The sequence below is a fragment of the Uranotaenia lowii genome, chromosome 2, assembly GCF_029784155.1.
Source record: "Uranotaenia lowii strain MFRU-FL chromosome 2, ASM2978415v1, whole genome shotgun sequence".
NCBI classification, from domain to species: domain Eukaryota; kingdom Metazoa; phylum Arthropoda; class Insecta; order Diptera; family Culicidae; genus Uranotaenia; species Uranotaenia lowii.
This window is the reverse complement of record NC_073692.1, coordinates 27,108,033-27,126,509: the sequence shown is the minus strand read 5'-3', so window position 1 is coordinate 27,126,509 and position 18,477 is coordinate 27,108,033. Positions and strand designations below refer to the sequence as shown.

The following is an 18,477-nucleotide window of genomic DNA, read 5'->3' as shown; positions in this document are numbered from 1 at the left end:
TATAAGTATAAGTATAAGTATAAGTATAAGTATAAGTATAAGTATAAGTATAAGTATTAAAATAGGTATGAATGTAACGACGAGAACCATAATTCACGAAAATGAGTCAAATAACAATAAAAAAAATTAATTTAATAACAAAACAAATCAAAATAACAATTTTTTTTTTTTAATTTCAGAAAACACAAAATAGAAAAAAATGAAGTCATAAAAATAACGAAAACAATAAAAATAACAAAAATGACAAAATTAAAAAAAAAGAGACAAGAAGAAAATTACAAAAATGATAAAATTAAAAAAAGGCGAACGTGACAAAAAGATAAAAATGACAGAAATGTGAAAAATGATGTAAATAACTAAATGACAAAAACGAAAAAAATGACAAACATGAAACAAATAAAAGTAGCGAAATGGCAAAAGAGACAAAAATGAGAAAAAAAAAAGACATAAATTTCAAAATATAAAAAATAAAAAGAAAATTAAATGACAAAAAAAATCCAAAATAATTTAAAAAAAATAAAACCACGAAAAAGGCATACAAGACAAAATGATTAAATTGACCCAAATGTCATAAATGACAAAATTTACGAAAAAAACAGGAATGACAAAAATGATCAAAGTGACAAAATGACAAAAATGTCAAAAATGACAAAAATTACAAAAAATGACAAAATTGAAAAAAAACAGAAAATCAAAAAATGACAAAAATGTTAAAAAAAAGACAGAAACGATAAAACTGACAAAAATAACAAAAAAATGAAAACATTGAAAAAATTACAGAAAATCAAAAAATGACATTCAGAAATTACAAAATTTACGAAAATAACAAAATAAACAAGGAAATTGAAAAAAATGATAAAAATGACAGAAAAAAAATTTAAAAAAATGCAAAAGTGACAAAAATTGACAAAACTGACAAAATTCACGAAATTGACAAAATTGACCAGATTGTTAAAATTGACAAAAATGACAAAAATTGACAAAAAAGAGCAAAAATAACAAAAATTACAAAAATGTCTTAAATGACAAAATTTACGGAAAAAAACAGTAATGAAAAACAGGGGAAAAATGACAAAAATGATCAAAGTGACCAAAATGACATAAATGACAAAAACTACAGAAACGATAAAACAGACCAAAATGAAAAAAATGACGAAAATTACAAAAAATGACAAATAAGACAAAAATTTCAGAAAATCAAAAAATGACAAAAATTACATCAATGACAGAAACCGAAAGTGGTAAAAATAAAATATGACAAAAATGAGAAAAAACACAATTTTGTAAATAACAAAAATTTCCAAAATTACAAATATTTCTAAAATTACAACAAAAAAACCAAAATAACAAAACTGATTAAAACAAATTAAAAACTAAAATGCCAAACACGACCAAAAATAACAAAAATGTCAAGAAATTCTTGAAATTACAAAATTCACGAAAATAACAAAAGAAAAACAAAAAAAAATGACAAAAAATGATAAAAATGAAAGAAAATTACAAACACAAATGACAAATTACAAAATTGCAAAATTTACAAAATTTATAAAAAAGACAAAATTGACAAAATTGACAAATTACAAAAATGATGAAATTAAAAAAAGGCGAACGTGACAAAAAGATAAAAATGACAGAAATGCAAAAAATGACGGAAATTACTACATGACAGAAACGAAAAAAATGACAAACATGAAACAAATGAAAGTAGCAAAAATGACAAAAGAGACAAAAATGGGAAAAATGAGAAAAAAATTAAAAAAAGACATAAATTTCAAAATATAAAAAAAAACAAAAAAAAATTAAATGACAAAAAAAAATCCAAAATAATTTAAAAAATAAAACCACGAAAATAGCAAACAGGACAAAATGACTAAATTGACCCAAATGTCAAAAATTTCATAAATGACGAAATATACGAAAAAACAGGAATGACAAAAATGATCAAAGTGACAAAATGACAAAAATGTCAAAAATGACAAAAATGACAAAAATGACAAAAAATGACAAAATTGAAAAAAAAATACAGAAAATCGAAAAATGACAAAAATGACAAAAATTACAGAATATGTAAAAATTGAAAAAATTACAGAAAATCAAAAAATGACATTCAGGAATTACAAAATTTACGAAAATAACAAAATAAACAAGGAAGTTGAAAAAAATGATAGAAATGACAGAAAAAAAATGCAAAAGTGACAAAAATTGACCAAACTGACAAAATTAACGAAATTGACAAAATTGACCAAATTGTTAAAATTGACAAAAATTACAAAAATTGACAAAAAGAGCAAAAATAACAAAAATGACAAAAATGACAAAAACAACAAAAATGTCAAAAATGTCTTAAATGACAAAATTTACGGAAAAAAAACAGGAATGACAAACAGGGGAAAAATGACAAAAATAACCAAAGTGACCAAAATGACATAAATAACAAAAATGACAGACTCGATAAAACTGACCATAATGACAAAAAATGACGAAAATCACAAAAATGACAAATTAAACAAAAATCAAAAAATGACAAAAATTACATCAATGACAGAAACCGAAAGTGGTGAAAATGAAAAATGACAGAAATGAGAAAATAACACAAATTTTTGAAATAACAAAAATTTCCAAAATAACAAAAATTTCTTAAATTAGAACAAAAAAACCAAAATGACAAAACTAAAAAACAGAAAAATAACAAAACTGATTAAAAAAAATTTAAAACTAAAATGCCATACACGACAAAAATTACAAAAATGTCAAGAAATTCTTGAAATTACAAAATTCACGAAATTAACAAAAAAAAACCAGAAAATTGACAAAAATGATAAAAAAGACAGAAAAAAATTACAAAAATAACAAAATTGACAAAAATGACCAGATTGACCAAATTCACTAAATCTGATAAAAATGACAAAAAAAATTGCAAAATTGACAAAATTGATAGAATAGATAAATTGACAAAATTGAAAAAATTGACAAAATTCACAAAATTGACAAAACTGAAAAAAATTGACAAAATTGACAAAATTACAAAAATGATAAAATTGATAAAATTGACAAAATTGACAAAATTAACAAAATTTACAAAATTTACAAAATTTACAAAATTTACAAAATTTACAAAATTTACAAAATTTACAAAATTTACAAAATTTACAAAATTTACAAAATTTACAAAATTTACAAAATTTACAAAATTTACAAAATTTACAAAATTTACAAAATTTACAAAATTTACAAAATTTACAAAATTTACAAAATTTACAAAATTTACAAAATTGACAAAAATTACCAAATTGACAAAATTGACAAAATTGACAAAATTGACAAAATTGACAAAATTGACAAAAATGACAAAAATGACAAAAATGACAAAATTGACAAAAATGACAAAAATGACAAAAATGACAAAAATGGCAAAAATGACAAAAATGACAAAAATGACAAAAATGACAAAAATGACAAAAATGACAAAAATGACAAAAATGACAAAAATGACAAAAATGACAAAAATGACAAAAATGACAAAAATGACAAAAATGACAAAAATGACAAAAATGACAAAAATGACAAAAATGACAAAAATGACAAAAATGACAAAAATGACAAAAATGACAAAAATGACAAAAATGACAAAAATGACAAAAATGACCAAAATGACCAAAATGACAAAAATGACAAAAAATGACCAAAATGACCAAAATGACCAAAATGACCAAAATGACAAAAATGACCAAAATGACAAAAATGACAAAAATGACAAAAATGACAAAAATGACAAAAATGACAAAAATGAGAAAAATGACAAAAATGACAAAAATGACAAAAATGACAAAAATGACAAAAATGACAAAAATGACAAAAATTACAAAAATTACAAAAATGACAAAAATGACAAAAATGACAAAAATGACAAAAATGACAAAAATGACAAAAATGACAAAAATGACAAAAATGACAAAAATGACAAAAATGACAAAAATGACAAAAATGACAAAAATGACAAAAATGACAAAAATGACAAAAATGACAAAAATGACAAAAATGACAAAAATGACAAAAATGACAAAAATGACAAAAATGACAAAAATGACAAAAATGACAAAAATGACAAAAATGACAAAAATGACAAAAATGACAAAAATGACAAAAATGACAAAAATGACAAAAATGACAAAAATGACAAAAATGACAAAAATGACAAAAATGACAAAAATGACAAAAATGACAAAAATGACAAAAATGACAAAAATGACAAAAATGACAAAAATGACAAAAATGACAAAAATGACAAAAATGACAAAAATGACAAAAATGACAAAAATGACAAAAATGACAAAAATGACAAAAATGACAAAAATGACAAAAATGACAAAAATGACAAAAATGACAAAAATGACAAAAATGACAAAAATGACAAAAATGACAAAAATGACAAAAATGACAAAAATGACAAAAATGACAAAAATGACAAAAATGACAAAAATGACAAAAATGACAAAAATGACAAAAATGACAAAAATGACAAAAATGACAAAAATGACAAAAATGACAAAAATGACAAAAATGACAAAAATGACTAAAATGACAAAAATGACAAAAATGACAAAAATGACAAAAATGACAAAAATGACAAAAATGACAAAAATGACAAAAATGACAAAAATGACAAAAATGACAAAAATGACAAAAATGACAAAAATGACAAAAATGACAAAAATGACAAAAATGACAAAAATGACAAAAATGACAAAAATGACAAAAATGACAAAAATGACAAAAATGACAAAAATGACAAAAATGACAAAAATGACAAAAATGACAAAAATGACAAAAATGACAAAAATGACAAAAATGACAAAAATGACAAAAATGACAAAAATGACAAAAATGACAAAAATGACAAAAATGACAAAAATGACAAAAATGACAAAAATGACAAAAATGACAAAAATGACAAAAATGACAAAAATGACAAAAATGACAAAAATGACAAAAATGACAAAAATGACAAAAATGACAAAAATGACAAAAATGACAAAAATGACAAAAATGACAAAAATGACAAAAATGACAAAAATGACAAAAATGACAAAAATGACAAAAATGACAAAAATGACAAAAATGACAAAAATGACAAAAATGACAAAAATGACAAAAATGACAAAAATGACAAAAATGACAAAAATGACAAAAATGACAAAAATGACCAAAATGACCAAAATGACCAAAATGACCAAAATGACCAAAATGACCAAAATGACCAAAATGACAAAAATGACAAAAATGACAAAAATGACAAAAATGACAAAAATGACAAAAATGACAAAAATGACAAAAATGACAAAAATGACAAAAATGACAAAAATGACAAAAATGACAAAAATGACAAAAATGACAAAAATGACAAAAATGACAAAAATGACAAAAATGACAAAAATGACAAAAATGACAAAAATGACAAAAATGACAAAAATGACAAAAATGACAAAAATGACAAAAATGACAAAAATGACAAAAATGACAAAAATGACAAAAATGACAAAAATGACAAAAATGACAAAAATGACAAAAATGACAAAAATGACAAAAATGACAAAAATGACAAAAATGACAAAAATGACAAAAATGACAAAAATGACAAAAATGACAAAAATGACAAAAATGACAAAAATGACAAAAATGACAAAAATGACAAAAATGACAAAAATGACAAAAATGACAAAAATGACAAAAATGACAAAAATGACAAAAATGACAAAAATGACAAAAATGACAAAAATGACAAAAATGACAAAAATGACAAAAATGACAAAAATGACAAAAATGACAAAAATGACAAAAATGACAAAAATGACAAAAATGACAAAAATGACAAAATTGACAAAATTGACAAAAATGACAAAAATGACAAAAATGACAAAATTGACAAAGTTGACAAAATTGACAAAATTGACAAAAATGACAAAAATGACAAAAATGACAAAAATGACAAAAATGACAAAAATGACAAAAATGACAAAAATGACAAAAATGACAAAAATGACAAAAATGACAAAAATGACAAAAATGACAAAAATGACAAAAATGACAAAAATGACAAAAATGACAAAAATGACAAAAATGACAAAAATGACAAAAATGACAAAAATGACAAAAATGACAAAAATGACAAAAATGACAAAAATGACAAAAATGACAAAAATGACAAAAATGACAAAAATGACAAAAATGACAAAAATGACAAAAATGACAAAAATGACAAAAATGACAAAAATGACAAAAATGACAAAAATGACAAAAATGAAAAAAATGACAAAAATGACAAAAATGACAAAATTGACAAAATTGAGAAAATTGACAATATTGACGAAATTGACGAAATTGACAAAATTGACAAAATTCACAACATTGACAAAATTGACAAAATTGAGAAAATTGACAATATTGACGAAATTGACAAAATTGACAAAATTCACAACATTGACAAAATTGACAAAATTGAGAAAATTGACAATATTGACGAAATTGACAATATTGACAAAATTGACAATATTGGCGAAATCGACAAAATTGACAAAAGTGACAAAATTGACAAAATTGACAAAAATGACAAAATTGACGAAAGTGACAATAATGACAAAAATGACATAAAAATACAAAAATGACAAAAATGTCAAAAATGACAAACATGACAAAAATGACAAAAATAACTCAAAATTACTAGATCAAAAAAAGATGATAGATTCTGAACTCGAAAATGTTATTATTTTTTTTAGAAACTGAAAGATTACATGCTCTAGAAGCACTGTTGGTTTTCTGTATTTTTTTCATATTAATTAATAATGCTCCTGCGAGTACACCGAAAGTCCCAAAATCCCAACGAAATAATCTCATACCGATTACCAGTTTTCGTCGAAACATCAATAAAAGCCAATCAGCCGGGTACATCTTCTTTCCATTTAGCACTTCCCTACTAACTATATCGAATTCAGCTCGGCACGTTCGACTTTCCTTGCCTTGCTGGGGTTTGCGGCCATCGTTCAAACAGAGGAAAAGTGCCATTTTCCCAGGACAGTACATCAATTCCAATCGAAACCCCTGTCTCGTTGCCGCAATTTCCTGGCTCTCGGTCTCACGCATCCGGCAGCTTCCTTCCTGCCTTCCTTACTTACTCTTTCGATGAAACGTCAGCCAGATTGAAGCAACAAAAAACAAGCTCAGCTCCTTCGCACCATCCGGAAAGGTGGGAAAACCACTTTCAATCGAATCCCTAATGTCACAAACCGTTTCCAGATGGCAGCAGAGAGGAAGACAATAAACATGGTAGGGCAGTGGAGGCAAAAAAAAATGGAAACTATGTCCCTGTGAGATACCGAAACTGTTCGTGAAGCTGAAAAAAAACTTGGGGAAAAGAGAAGAGCGTCCCGTCCAGGACAATGACCTTCATTAGCAGATGGGGGAAAAGTGCCAAGGATTCCGAGGGAGGTAAATTATGCGGTGAAAAAGGATATTTCCAGTCACTTGTTGAATTGCTAGGGTCGGCCTTAAAAACTTTCATTTTCGACCCCTAGAAAACTTCTTCTGATGGTGATACATCCCAGTGAAATCGGTGGGAGTGATAGGAGGATGATGGGAAAATTAGTCCACTCATGTGACCTTCCTTTCGATGTTGTTCTTTTCTGTCTGTTTTTAAATGTCTCTTAAATACTTTAAACAGGATTTCTTTTCAAATATTTTTGAATTAACATGATCTTTTTTCCAGCTTTTCCAAAAACCATCGATTGATCCCCTATTAAGTTATGGTTTTAAGAGCTTTGTATAAAAGAGCGAAACAAAAAGTCTGGACAAATCTAAAAAGTTCCCTTTCCAAGACAAACTGACACGAAAAAAAACTGATCCCAGCGGCAATCAGCACTTTTTGCGGAAATTTCTCACCCCCTCCATAACAAATCGATGGCAACAGAACAGAACGAGTGAGAAAAAGTCATATAATTCAAAACAGATTAAGAAGAATCGATTCCAGTCCAGAGTGCAGTGTTAATGGTGCCAGAAAAAAACTGATAGAGAAGCAAAAAAAAAACGATCCATGGTAAAGCCACGCCAAAATCCCTGGACATGAATTTGTGGCACCGCAGGAATATTGAAACAAAAGTGATAAAAACTTTGGGTCCTGCCCGTCACTCTCCACTTTCGATTTCGGTGATTATTTAATGGATGATGGTGGTAAAGTTTTGTGAAGCATCGGAAAAATTTTTTTAGAGAGTGATGGGAAAAAAAATTCGCTGTCAAGAATCAATCTTCTGCGAAACGTGACGTCGCCAAAGGAATTGTCAGAATTCGGTTTTTGCTGTTCTTTTGACTGGCAACATTATTTATATGAAATATTAGGTATGCTTCGTATTTTGTCAATTTATTATTTTATATGTTCATAATTTTTCAAAAACTTTTTTCGAATAGTTATGAATTCAAAAAAAAAATAACAACTAAATTTTGAAGAATGATAAGTTTAAAAAAAAAGACACGCCATACAACTCACAATGAGTCTTGAAATCACAAAATACGTATAAATTAAGAGAAACAAAACTAATCAAATAAAAGTTGGAACAGTTTGAGACGTGCGCTATTATCAAAAAAAAATATATAGAAAAGTTGACAAACTAAAACGAGAATCGATCAAAAACTGACTTGCAATTGGCCAAATTTACTCGACCGTTCAAAAAACGACTGACTACAAATCTGATCTAAATCAAAATTTCTATATTTAAAAATTAATTTCATGTTACAAATTTCTCCTCAGAATGAAATTTGAAAATTATAATTCGAATTTGACAACGCTTCTCGATTCCATTTCGATCCTATTCGAAGTTTTTTATTATTAATTTTTTTTTACTGGCACTGGCATTAATAAACTTATTTTTGGGAAAATAAGTTTTATTTCTTGATAACACACAAAATCCAAAAAAACCAAAAAGGAGAATACAAACATATAACGCTTATCGTTATATGTTTGTATTCTACTTTTTGTTTTTTTTTTTTTGGATTTTGTGTGTAATCAAGAAATAAAACTTATTTTCCCAAAAATAAGTTTATTAATGACAATCTATTTATAACGTAAAAAAAACTGTAGAGGCGATAAAAATTACCCTAGGATCTTCAACATCTGATCTTTTCAAGGCTTAAGTCATATGATCGAATCTCTGCGATAATAAAAAGAGTTAACCAATGTTTTTAACACGGTTTTTCGGGAATAAGCACGGTTTTCTATGCGGTCTTTGCAATTAACACGGTTTTTGAGAGAAATATTCTTATGACTCACTTGTCACTTCTCACGGCTCACGTTTCAGATCTAAGGTCTCAAGGTCTTAGGTTTCAGGTCTTATGTCTCGGGTTTCAGGTCTTAGGTCTCAGGTCTCAGGCCTCAGACCTCAGGTCTCGAGTCTCACGTCTTCAATCTCTGGTCTCAATTCTCAGGTCTAACTCTCAGGTCTCTGTTCTCATAGGTTATGTCTCATGTCTCATATCTCAGGTCTCAAGTCTCTGGTCTCAAATCTTAGGTCTCAACTCTCAGGTCTCAGGTCTCAGGTCTCAGGGCTCAGGTTTCAGGTCTCAGGTCTTATTTATTTTTATTTACATAGTATTCCGTCTCACGACATAACTTGACGAACATAATTCCTAAAATTCACTCGATCCATGGCAACTGTTCTCCAATTCCTCGGGCACCGCACGTTCGCCAGATCACGCTCCACTTGATCTAACCACCTCGCTCGTTGCGCCCCCGCTCGTCTTGTTCCTACCGGATTCGTAGCGAACACCTGTTTTGCAGGACAGTCGTCCGGCATTCTCGCAACATGTCCCGCCCAGCGTATCCGGCCAGCCTTCACCACCTTCTTGATACTGGGTTCGCCGTAGAGTCGCGCGAGCTCGTGGTTCATCCTTCGCCTCCACATTCCGTTCTCCTGCACGCCGCCAAAGATGGTTCTTAACACTCGTCGCTCGAATACCCCGAGTGTACGCAGGTCCTCCTCGAGCAATATCCATGTCTCGTGCCCATAGAGAACAACCGGTCTAATGAGCGTCATATACAGGTTACACTTCGTGCGAGGGCTAAGTCTTCTCGACCGCAGTTACTTGTGGAGTCCATAGTAGGCACGACTTTCGCTGATAATTCGCCTCCGGATCTCACGGCTGGTGTCATTGTCTGCGGTCACCAGTGAGCCGAGATAGACAAAGTCTTCGACTATCTCCAGCTCGTCGCCGTCGATCGTGACCTTGTTATTACTGGACAAGCGGGTTCGGTCGGCCTCGGATCCGCAGGCCAGCATGTACTTCGTCTTGGACATATTAATCATCAACCCAATCCTTCCTGCTTCACGGTTCAGTTTGCGGTAGATCTCCTCCACCGCCGCAGATGATCTGCCGACTATATCAATGTCATCGGCAAAGCAGATAAGTTGACTGGATCTGTTGAAAGTCGTGCCCCGCATTTCGACCACCGCTCGTCGAATTACACCTTCTAGCGCCACGTTGAACATCATGCAGGATAGACCATCACCTTGTCGAAGCCCCCTGCGCGATTCGAATGAACTCGACAACTCACCCGAGATCCGCACACAGCACTGCGTTCCATCCATCGTCGCCTTGATCAGTCTGATCAGCTTCCCGGAAAAGTCGTTCTCGTCCATGATATTCTATAGCTCGTTACGGTCGATCGTGTCGTATGCGGCTTTAAAGTCGATGAATAGATGGTGCGTATGGACTTGGTGTTTCCGGCATTTTTGGAGGATTTGCCGTATGAATATCTGGTCCGTCGTTGACCGTCCCTCCATGAAGCCGGCCTGATGACTTCCCACGAATCTGTTTGCTTGTGGCGTTAGGCGGCGGAGTAGGATTCGGGACAACACTTTGTAGGCGGCATTGAGGACAGTGATCGCTCGGTAGTTCTCACTGTCCAATTTGTCGCCCTTCTTGTAGATGCGGCATATTACCCCCTCCTTCCACTCCTCCGGTAGCTGTTCTATGTCCCAGATCCGGACTATCAACCGGTGTAGGCAATCGGCCAACTTTTCCGGGCCCATTTTGATGAGTTCAGCTGCGATGCCATCCTTTCCAGCCGACTTGTTTCTATTCAGCTGGCGAATGGCTTCCTCAACTACACTCATCGTTGGGAGTGGCTCCTCTACGTCGTTGGCTACGCCGGCGATGTACCTTCCCCCACCGTCTTGATCTCCTGCATGTGCGCCGTTCAGGTGTTCATCGAAGTGCTGCTTCCACCTTTTGATCACCTCACGATTGTCCGTCAGGATACCTCCGTCCTTATCCCGGCACATTTCGGCTTGCGGCACGAAGCCTTTGCGGGATGCGTTGAGTTTCTGATAGAACTTTCGTGTTTCTTGGGAACGATGCAGCTGCTCCAGCTCCTCGAGCTCCTCCTCCTCCAGGCGGTGCTTTTTCTCCTGGAAAATTCGGACTCGCTGCCTCTTCCGCTGTCGATGATTTTCCACATTTCGACGGGTGCCTCTTTGCACTACTGCCGCCCGCGCGGCATTCTCTTCGTCCATCACCCTCCTACACTCCTCGTTGAACCAGTCGTTCCGTCGAGTTCGCTCCACATAACCGATGACGTTCTCCGCAGCACTGTTGATGTACTGCTGCTGCAGGTCTCAGGTCGCAGGTCTCAATTCTCAGGTCTCAGGTCATGTCTCATGTTTCTCATGTCTCATGTCTCATTATTCATGTCTCAGGTCGGATGTCTCATGTCTCATTTATTTACACCTTCCATAACTTTTCTGATGGTTTTATAGCCAAAAAAAATCTCTGCAAATTTTGGGAATGATTCATTCAGTCCTGATTTAGTGCAATGAGTTTTTATTTTTGTATGGGAAAACTTAATTTTAACTCAAAAATTTCCAGAGACGTACTGAAAGTCTATTAGATATAGCTTTGAATGGTTCATTTTTTATTCTCTAGGGATTTTAAGCTTCAATAGCTTATTCATCTCAAGAAAATGATTCATGCTCCTTGGTTCTTGCACTACATTTTATGTGAACACCACAAACCTATCTTCTAACACAAAAAAGACATTCGATGATATACAACACAAAAAAAAATTAAAGACATTTTTTAAGCCTTCGGGTTAAGCGTAACTGAAACATCAAAAATAGCGAAAAGCTTCTTTGCATAGTCAATAACTTGTTTGTTATTGCCACAAGCCAAATAAATTAAGTTTTAGTAAAATTGTTTGTTTTTAAATATGTTATTAATGAAATGAAAACTTTAAGTGTGTTTAAGATAAAAACGTGTACGTGTACTTTCGTATTCCCAATTCAAAGTAGCCGTAAACTAATCAATTTCATTTAATCCTCATTTGTTCAACATATTCATTCGATTTTTTTTCTCGGGCTCTTCAAGATTGTTTTGAAATATTTTTTTTACATTTCTGCTTATTTTAAGTTTTGATTCAGCGTGTCTCTGATGAAGTTTTGAACATAATAAATTCGAGAAATTTGTAAGAAAGGTGTTAAACATCAATCTCATGTTTCGAAATAAGAATACAGAAAAAAATCTATCAACATCTGAATGCAATGTTTTCAACATTTTTTTTAACAAATTCCTACATCCAGACTTTCAGGTTTATTTTTTTTCTCAAGATTCGTATAGAAAGTACATTAAGGTATGAAATATATAATTGTTACATTATTTAACGCTTGCATAGCTAATTACAAATAACAAAATCCTAAAAATTACAAAAATGACAAAAACTACCAAACCTAACATAAAACTAAAATTTTTTTCACAAATGACAAAAATGCCACAAATGACAAATATGACAAAGATGACATGAATGACTAAAAATTACAAAAATGACAAAACTGACAAAACTGACAAAAATGACAAAAATGACAAAAATGACAAAAATGACAAAAATAACAAAAATGACAAAAATGACAAAAATGACAAAAATGACAAAAATGACAAAAATGACAAAAATGACAAAAATGACAAAAATGACAAAAATGACAAAAATGACAAAAATGACAAAAATGACAAAAATGACAAAAATGACAAAAATGACAAAAATGACAAAACAGACAAAAAAAGACAAAAATGACAAAAATGACAAAAATGACAAAAATGACAAAAATGACAAAAATGACAAAAATGACAAAAATGACAAAAATGACAAAAACGACAAAAATGACAAAAATGACAAAAAATGACAAAAATGACAAAAATGAAAAAAATGACAAAAATGACAAAAATGACAAAAATGACAAAAATGACAAAAATGACAAAAATGACAAAAATGACAAAAATGACAAAAATGATAAAAATGACAAAAATTACAAAAATGACAAAAATGACAAAAATGACAAAAATGACAAAAATGACAAAAATGACAAAAATGACAAAAATGACAAAAATGACAAAAATGACAAAAATGACAAAAATGACAAAAATGACAAAAATGACAAAAATGACAAAAATGACAAAAATGACAAAAATGACAAAAATGACAAAAATGACAAAAATGACAAAAATGACAAAAATGACAAAAATGACAAAAATGACAAAAATGACAAAAATGACAAAAATGACAAAAATGACAAAAATGACAAAAATGACAAAAATGACAAAAATGACAAAAATGACAAAAATGACAAAAATGACAAAAATGACAAAAATGCCAAAAATGACAAAAATGACAAAAATGACAAAAATGACAAAAATGACAAAAATGACAAAAATGACAAAAATGACAAAAATGACAAAAATGACAAAAATGACAAAAATGACAAAAATGACAAAAATAACAAAAATGACAAAAATGACAAAAATGACAAAAATGACAAAAATGACAAAAATGACAAAAATGACAAAAATGACAAAAATGACAAAAATGACAAAACTGACAAAAATGACAAAAATGACAAAAATGACAAAAATGACAAAAATGACAAAAATGACAAAAATGACAAAAATGACAAAGATGACAAAAATGACAAAAATGACAAAAATGACAAAAATGACAAAAATGACAAAAATGACAAAAATGACAAAAATGCCAAAAATGACAAAAATGACAAAAATGACAAAAATGACAAAAATGACAAAAATGACAAAAATGACAAAAATGACAAAAAGGACAAAAATGACAAAAATGACAAAAACGACAAAAACGACAAAATTACAAGAATGTCTGAAATGAGAGAAGTAACACAAGTCACAAAAATGCCAAAAAATTTCACCGTTACACTAGTCAAAAGTGTCTCCCAATCAATTTCTTTCACCCCTTTCTACAACCATGTATTCGGGTTTTTCGGTTTATTTAACCCTTTAATGCATAGTGTTGTTTCAAAACAACACTAATCAAAATCCAAATATTTCGAAAACGCGTGGATATTTTTGAGTAATGTATTCACAAAAAATATTCTAGAGATTAAAATAAATTAGCCAATGGTAGTTTTTGCTACGATATTTTAATGTATGTGTAAGATATTGATAAAAGTATGCGGGAAAATTGCAAAAATCAAATTTATTTGCTTTTTTGAAAAAAGTAGTTTTTGGAAAACCGCTGTTATTTCTTCAGATTTGCAAATTCTAACAATTTTTTTAATCTCAATCAATCACAAACACCTTCCTGCACCCAAATAACAAGGTTTTGAAGAAATTAGCAAAACTGTATTGAAATTAACTAAGAATTTCAAAAAATATTTTTCAACTTGGATGGGCCATAACTTTTATAATACTCAAAATAACGACTTCAAACCTGTTGAGTTTTGTTTTTCGAATTTAAATGTTATTATTTCACTGAATCAATAACTGCAATTCTCGTTTTAAAAAAGTCATGCATTAAAGGGTTAAGGTGGATGTGAGAAGTTAATCGGCATTATTTCAAATCAAATTTCAATATGGTTGAGAGGCAACATCTTCAAAATGAGGGTTGCAGCTCGAGTTTCGTATTGCAATCCAAAGATGATTTCATATTAATTATTGAAACTTGACCTGTGACGCTGTATCCGTCTTACCCGACTTTCCCCTAGCTCCTAATTAGTGGTAAATCAGACAGCTCAATTAGTGGGGCGCGTTATGATAAATTAGAGTGAGTAAGGAAAAATCTCGTTTTTTAACAGTCTAAGCCGAAGTTTAAAGGGAAAATACTTTCACTGTGAAGAATATGAACCTATTTTCCATAAAATAAAAAAAAATCATAATGGAAAACCTGTAAAATTTGTGAAGGGTCAAAAAATAGGAAACTTTCGACTTCGATGTTTCATTTTAGACCTGAAATCACCAAAACTTTGTGTCGACACTAACAAATCAACAAAAGTGCGAATTTTCAATTGGAACATAATTCTTCTCTTGTGACGAGTCTAATAAAGCAAAAACAGTGCAACAACGAAAGATCGTTGTTTGATTATTTTGGCCATTGTACTAAACGATGATATATCGTTGTTCGGTATTAAAGGACAATTACAAAATACACGGAAGGTTATAATATTTAAATATCATTTTAAAAACCCTTACACCGATTTGAAAGCTGAATTGCACATTTGAAATAATTATTAAGAAGCAGGATTATACATGGAAATAAAAACATATTTAACTATAAGAGTTTGTCTCGATACATTTTAAAACCGCTATGATAAATTTAGAGGAATATGGGGAATCAAAGTAAACAAAAACGTAAACATCAGGGAATTATTCGAAAAAGGTGGAACAGCTCACCGACGGGACTCGAACATGCAATCTGCAATTTGGTATACCTGTGTTTCAAGTGTTTTCACAACAGTGAGCATGAGGGTTCGAGCATACTAATCCAGCTCTGCTGAACAAGGTTGCAATAATCATTGATTTTTCGGAATTTACCTGATTGCGAACGTGGCTTGATAACTGGAAAAGTCTTTGTTTTTCCATAATTTTATGAAAACAAACCAAATTTTTACTGATCTCTGTATTGATGAGTTTTAAGCTCAAGATATGCGGAAAAGAATGTGTAGTCCTACCACAAAATTGGATCAAAAGCTTACCGAATGGTTGGCCACAAACCTTCAAGGGGCCATTCAAATATTACGTAACGCAATTTTCGAGCATTTTTAACCCCCCCCCCTCCCCCCTACGTAACACATTCGTCTCAGAACTTTTAAGCAAGATCCACAAAGCGTAACAAGCTGCTATACCCCCTCCCCCCTTAGAGCGTTGCGTAATATTCGAATGGTCCCTAAAGTTCAAGCATTCAACATACGACCTATTGTGCCCATAGCTCACGAAACCCTTCTAAACCACTTGACTGAACAAGGTATCTAAACTTTTAGTAAAATCTTAACACTGCGTGCAAAATACGAGATATCTCGTCTCGTTCTTAGTATGTATATTGTATGTTGATAATCCACCATGGGTGCACGGATTCACCGCAGTTTGACAAAAGTATGAATTAAAATTTATTATTTAGATGACCCTCAGATTCCATACCCGACACCATGGCTTCGTGCGAACTGTTATGAAGTGTATGTTTTACGTGTCAATAAATTTGGAAGAACAACTCCAACAGGTACACAACCAGTTCAAAATGTATGACATGTTAAATATTATAAATTTCTACAGGTATTCCGGCATCCGTGTATATACCTGGCTAGCTGCCATCTGATTGAACGTTCAAATTTAAACTGTCTAAATCAAAATATCAGAGAAAGAAAGTAAAAAAGTAAAATCTCACCAAGTAGTAGGAATTGGTTCCTAATTTGTTGCATCCGAGGGATGCGTTTTGGGGATGGCATCTTTTTTTACTTAAAGCCAACAGTTTTCTGCACAAGCTAATCCACATTTCTTCTTCAGCATAAAATTTTCAATCAATTTTAGTGTACTGTTGGCACAATCATTCTTTTTTTTGTTGTAGGAACAGCGTGACCACCTTTATTTTGGTCTAATGATTATAGATTTTACTAGTGGGACATGATAGCTAAACCAGGTATAGTTTTACCATAACAGACGGTTAGGGTCTTAGGGATTGCTTCAAAGGGCAAAAGCTATAGCTATAATTTGACTACGAATATATTTGTTTATGTGAAGAATATTATTACTTTTGGATCATATGGCGTTCAATTGTCTATTCTAACTTTTATAAGAAAAAACTCACCATAACTTCCTGTGACAATGGTGAGTATAATGAGCACTCCCAGAATGCGCCCCGCCGCAAGCTGCCGGCTGTATGAAAATGATATCTTCGTTCGGCCGACGCCGCCACAGTTGTTGCCAATTTTCCGGAAACCGGAACTAGCCGCCGCGCCCCCTCCGTTAGCGAGTAGTGACTTTCGCCCGCCGGACATTGTTTCTCCTTCTTTTCGTAACATTGCGGCTCCGAACACTTATTCTCGAAGAACAACAATTTCATTCGGTGGTTTGTGCAACTATTTCACGCAATATCTTTCCCTTATTTTCCTTTGGATGTTAGAGCAGCACAGAACACATACATACACTTCATTCAATTGGCTGGTAAAATAGGAGAAACGACATAATTTATAGACTTTTTTCTTCTTGCTTCGCCTTTGGAACACACACGCGAAATATCGGGCTTTTGGATTGACTTTTTCCTCGTCGGCTTCTTCGCCATAAATCACTCGTCAATTTTTCTGGATGAGACCATTTTGTAATTATTTTCTAGCAGCCGGATTGGGGCCTTACGGGAGCCTCCACTTGAAATTTTCCGGTGTTGAATTATTAAACATGGTATGTACTTTTTTGACAGAGCCAGATATTGACTGCTGTATCGGAAAACTGGCTTGCTTTGACAGAACGCACCAAAAAAGTATCACACTACACAATATTTTGATCAACGCAATCCTAAAGGATAGATTATAGAGGTGTATGTAGAAAATTTCCCCGGCCACTACAATCTGGAACAATGACGGATCGAAATTTGTCCACCGGAACCGGCCATCCGATTACCTCAAACCCAAACCACACTCGAGTGCACAAAATAAAAACCTTTTTTCCCCCGAAAGCTTCAGCTTCCTTCTTCAATACGGCCAAAAGCGAACGAACGCAAATGAGCGGCCGCTTTTTCACTTGCGCAAAAATGGAAACCAGCACAGGGTTCTCCAAATTCACGTTTTTCTACCACAAACCGTGAGCGGTCGCACCGAAAACTACCGTCAACCGGAAGAGGACACCGGAAGGTACCGTTTGCCGTACGAAGCACCCGGTCAAACTCGCGCGAAACTTACAAAAACCGGAACCGTTTACCTAGATCGCGATGGCCATTTTATAATATTCGAAGGTACGAAATCCGAAGCGAAGGAAAAGAATTTCGCTGTCATCAGCACAAGAGGCCAGAGCAACTATAATACTATACAAGAGCAGGCAAGGCAGGCAGACCCAAGTGTATATGAATGGTTGGTTTTGGTTAGTCTACAAGAAGTCTACGACGACGACGTCGACAGACGGCCACGGAACGCACACAACGACGCGACGCCTGGCCGTACA

At 31.9% G+C, this 18,477-nt stretch overlaps 1 protein-coding gene across 1 annotated transcript in view; it reads right to left on the bottom strand.

The window, feature by feature from the left end:
• Window positions 1-18,343, bottom strand: part of LOC129741169 (uncharacterized) — a 77,052-nt gene extending 58,709 nt beyond the window's left edge. Inside the window, exons 1-2 of the mRNA XM_055732878.1 lie at window positions 18,120-18,343; window positions 17,132-17,484 (exon numbers count right to left, since the gene is read on the bottom strand). Of these exons, the coding sequence (XP_055588853.1) occupies window positions 17,132-17,345 (214 nt within the window). The 5' untranslated portion in view covers window positions 17,346-17,484; window positions 18,120-18,343. The remainder of the gene's footprint in view (window positions 1-17,131; window positions 17,485-18,119) is intronic.
• Between the last annotated feature and the right edge of the window lie 134 nt (window positions 18,344-18,477).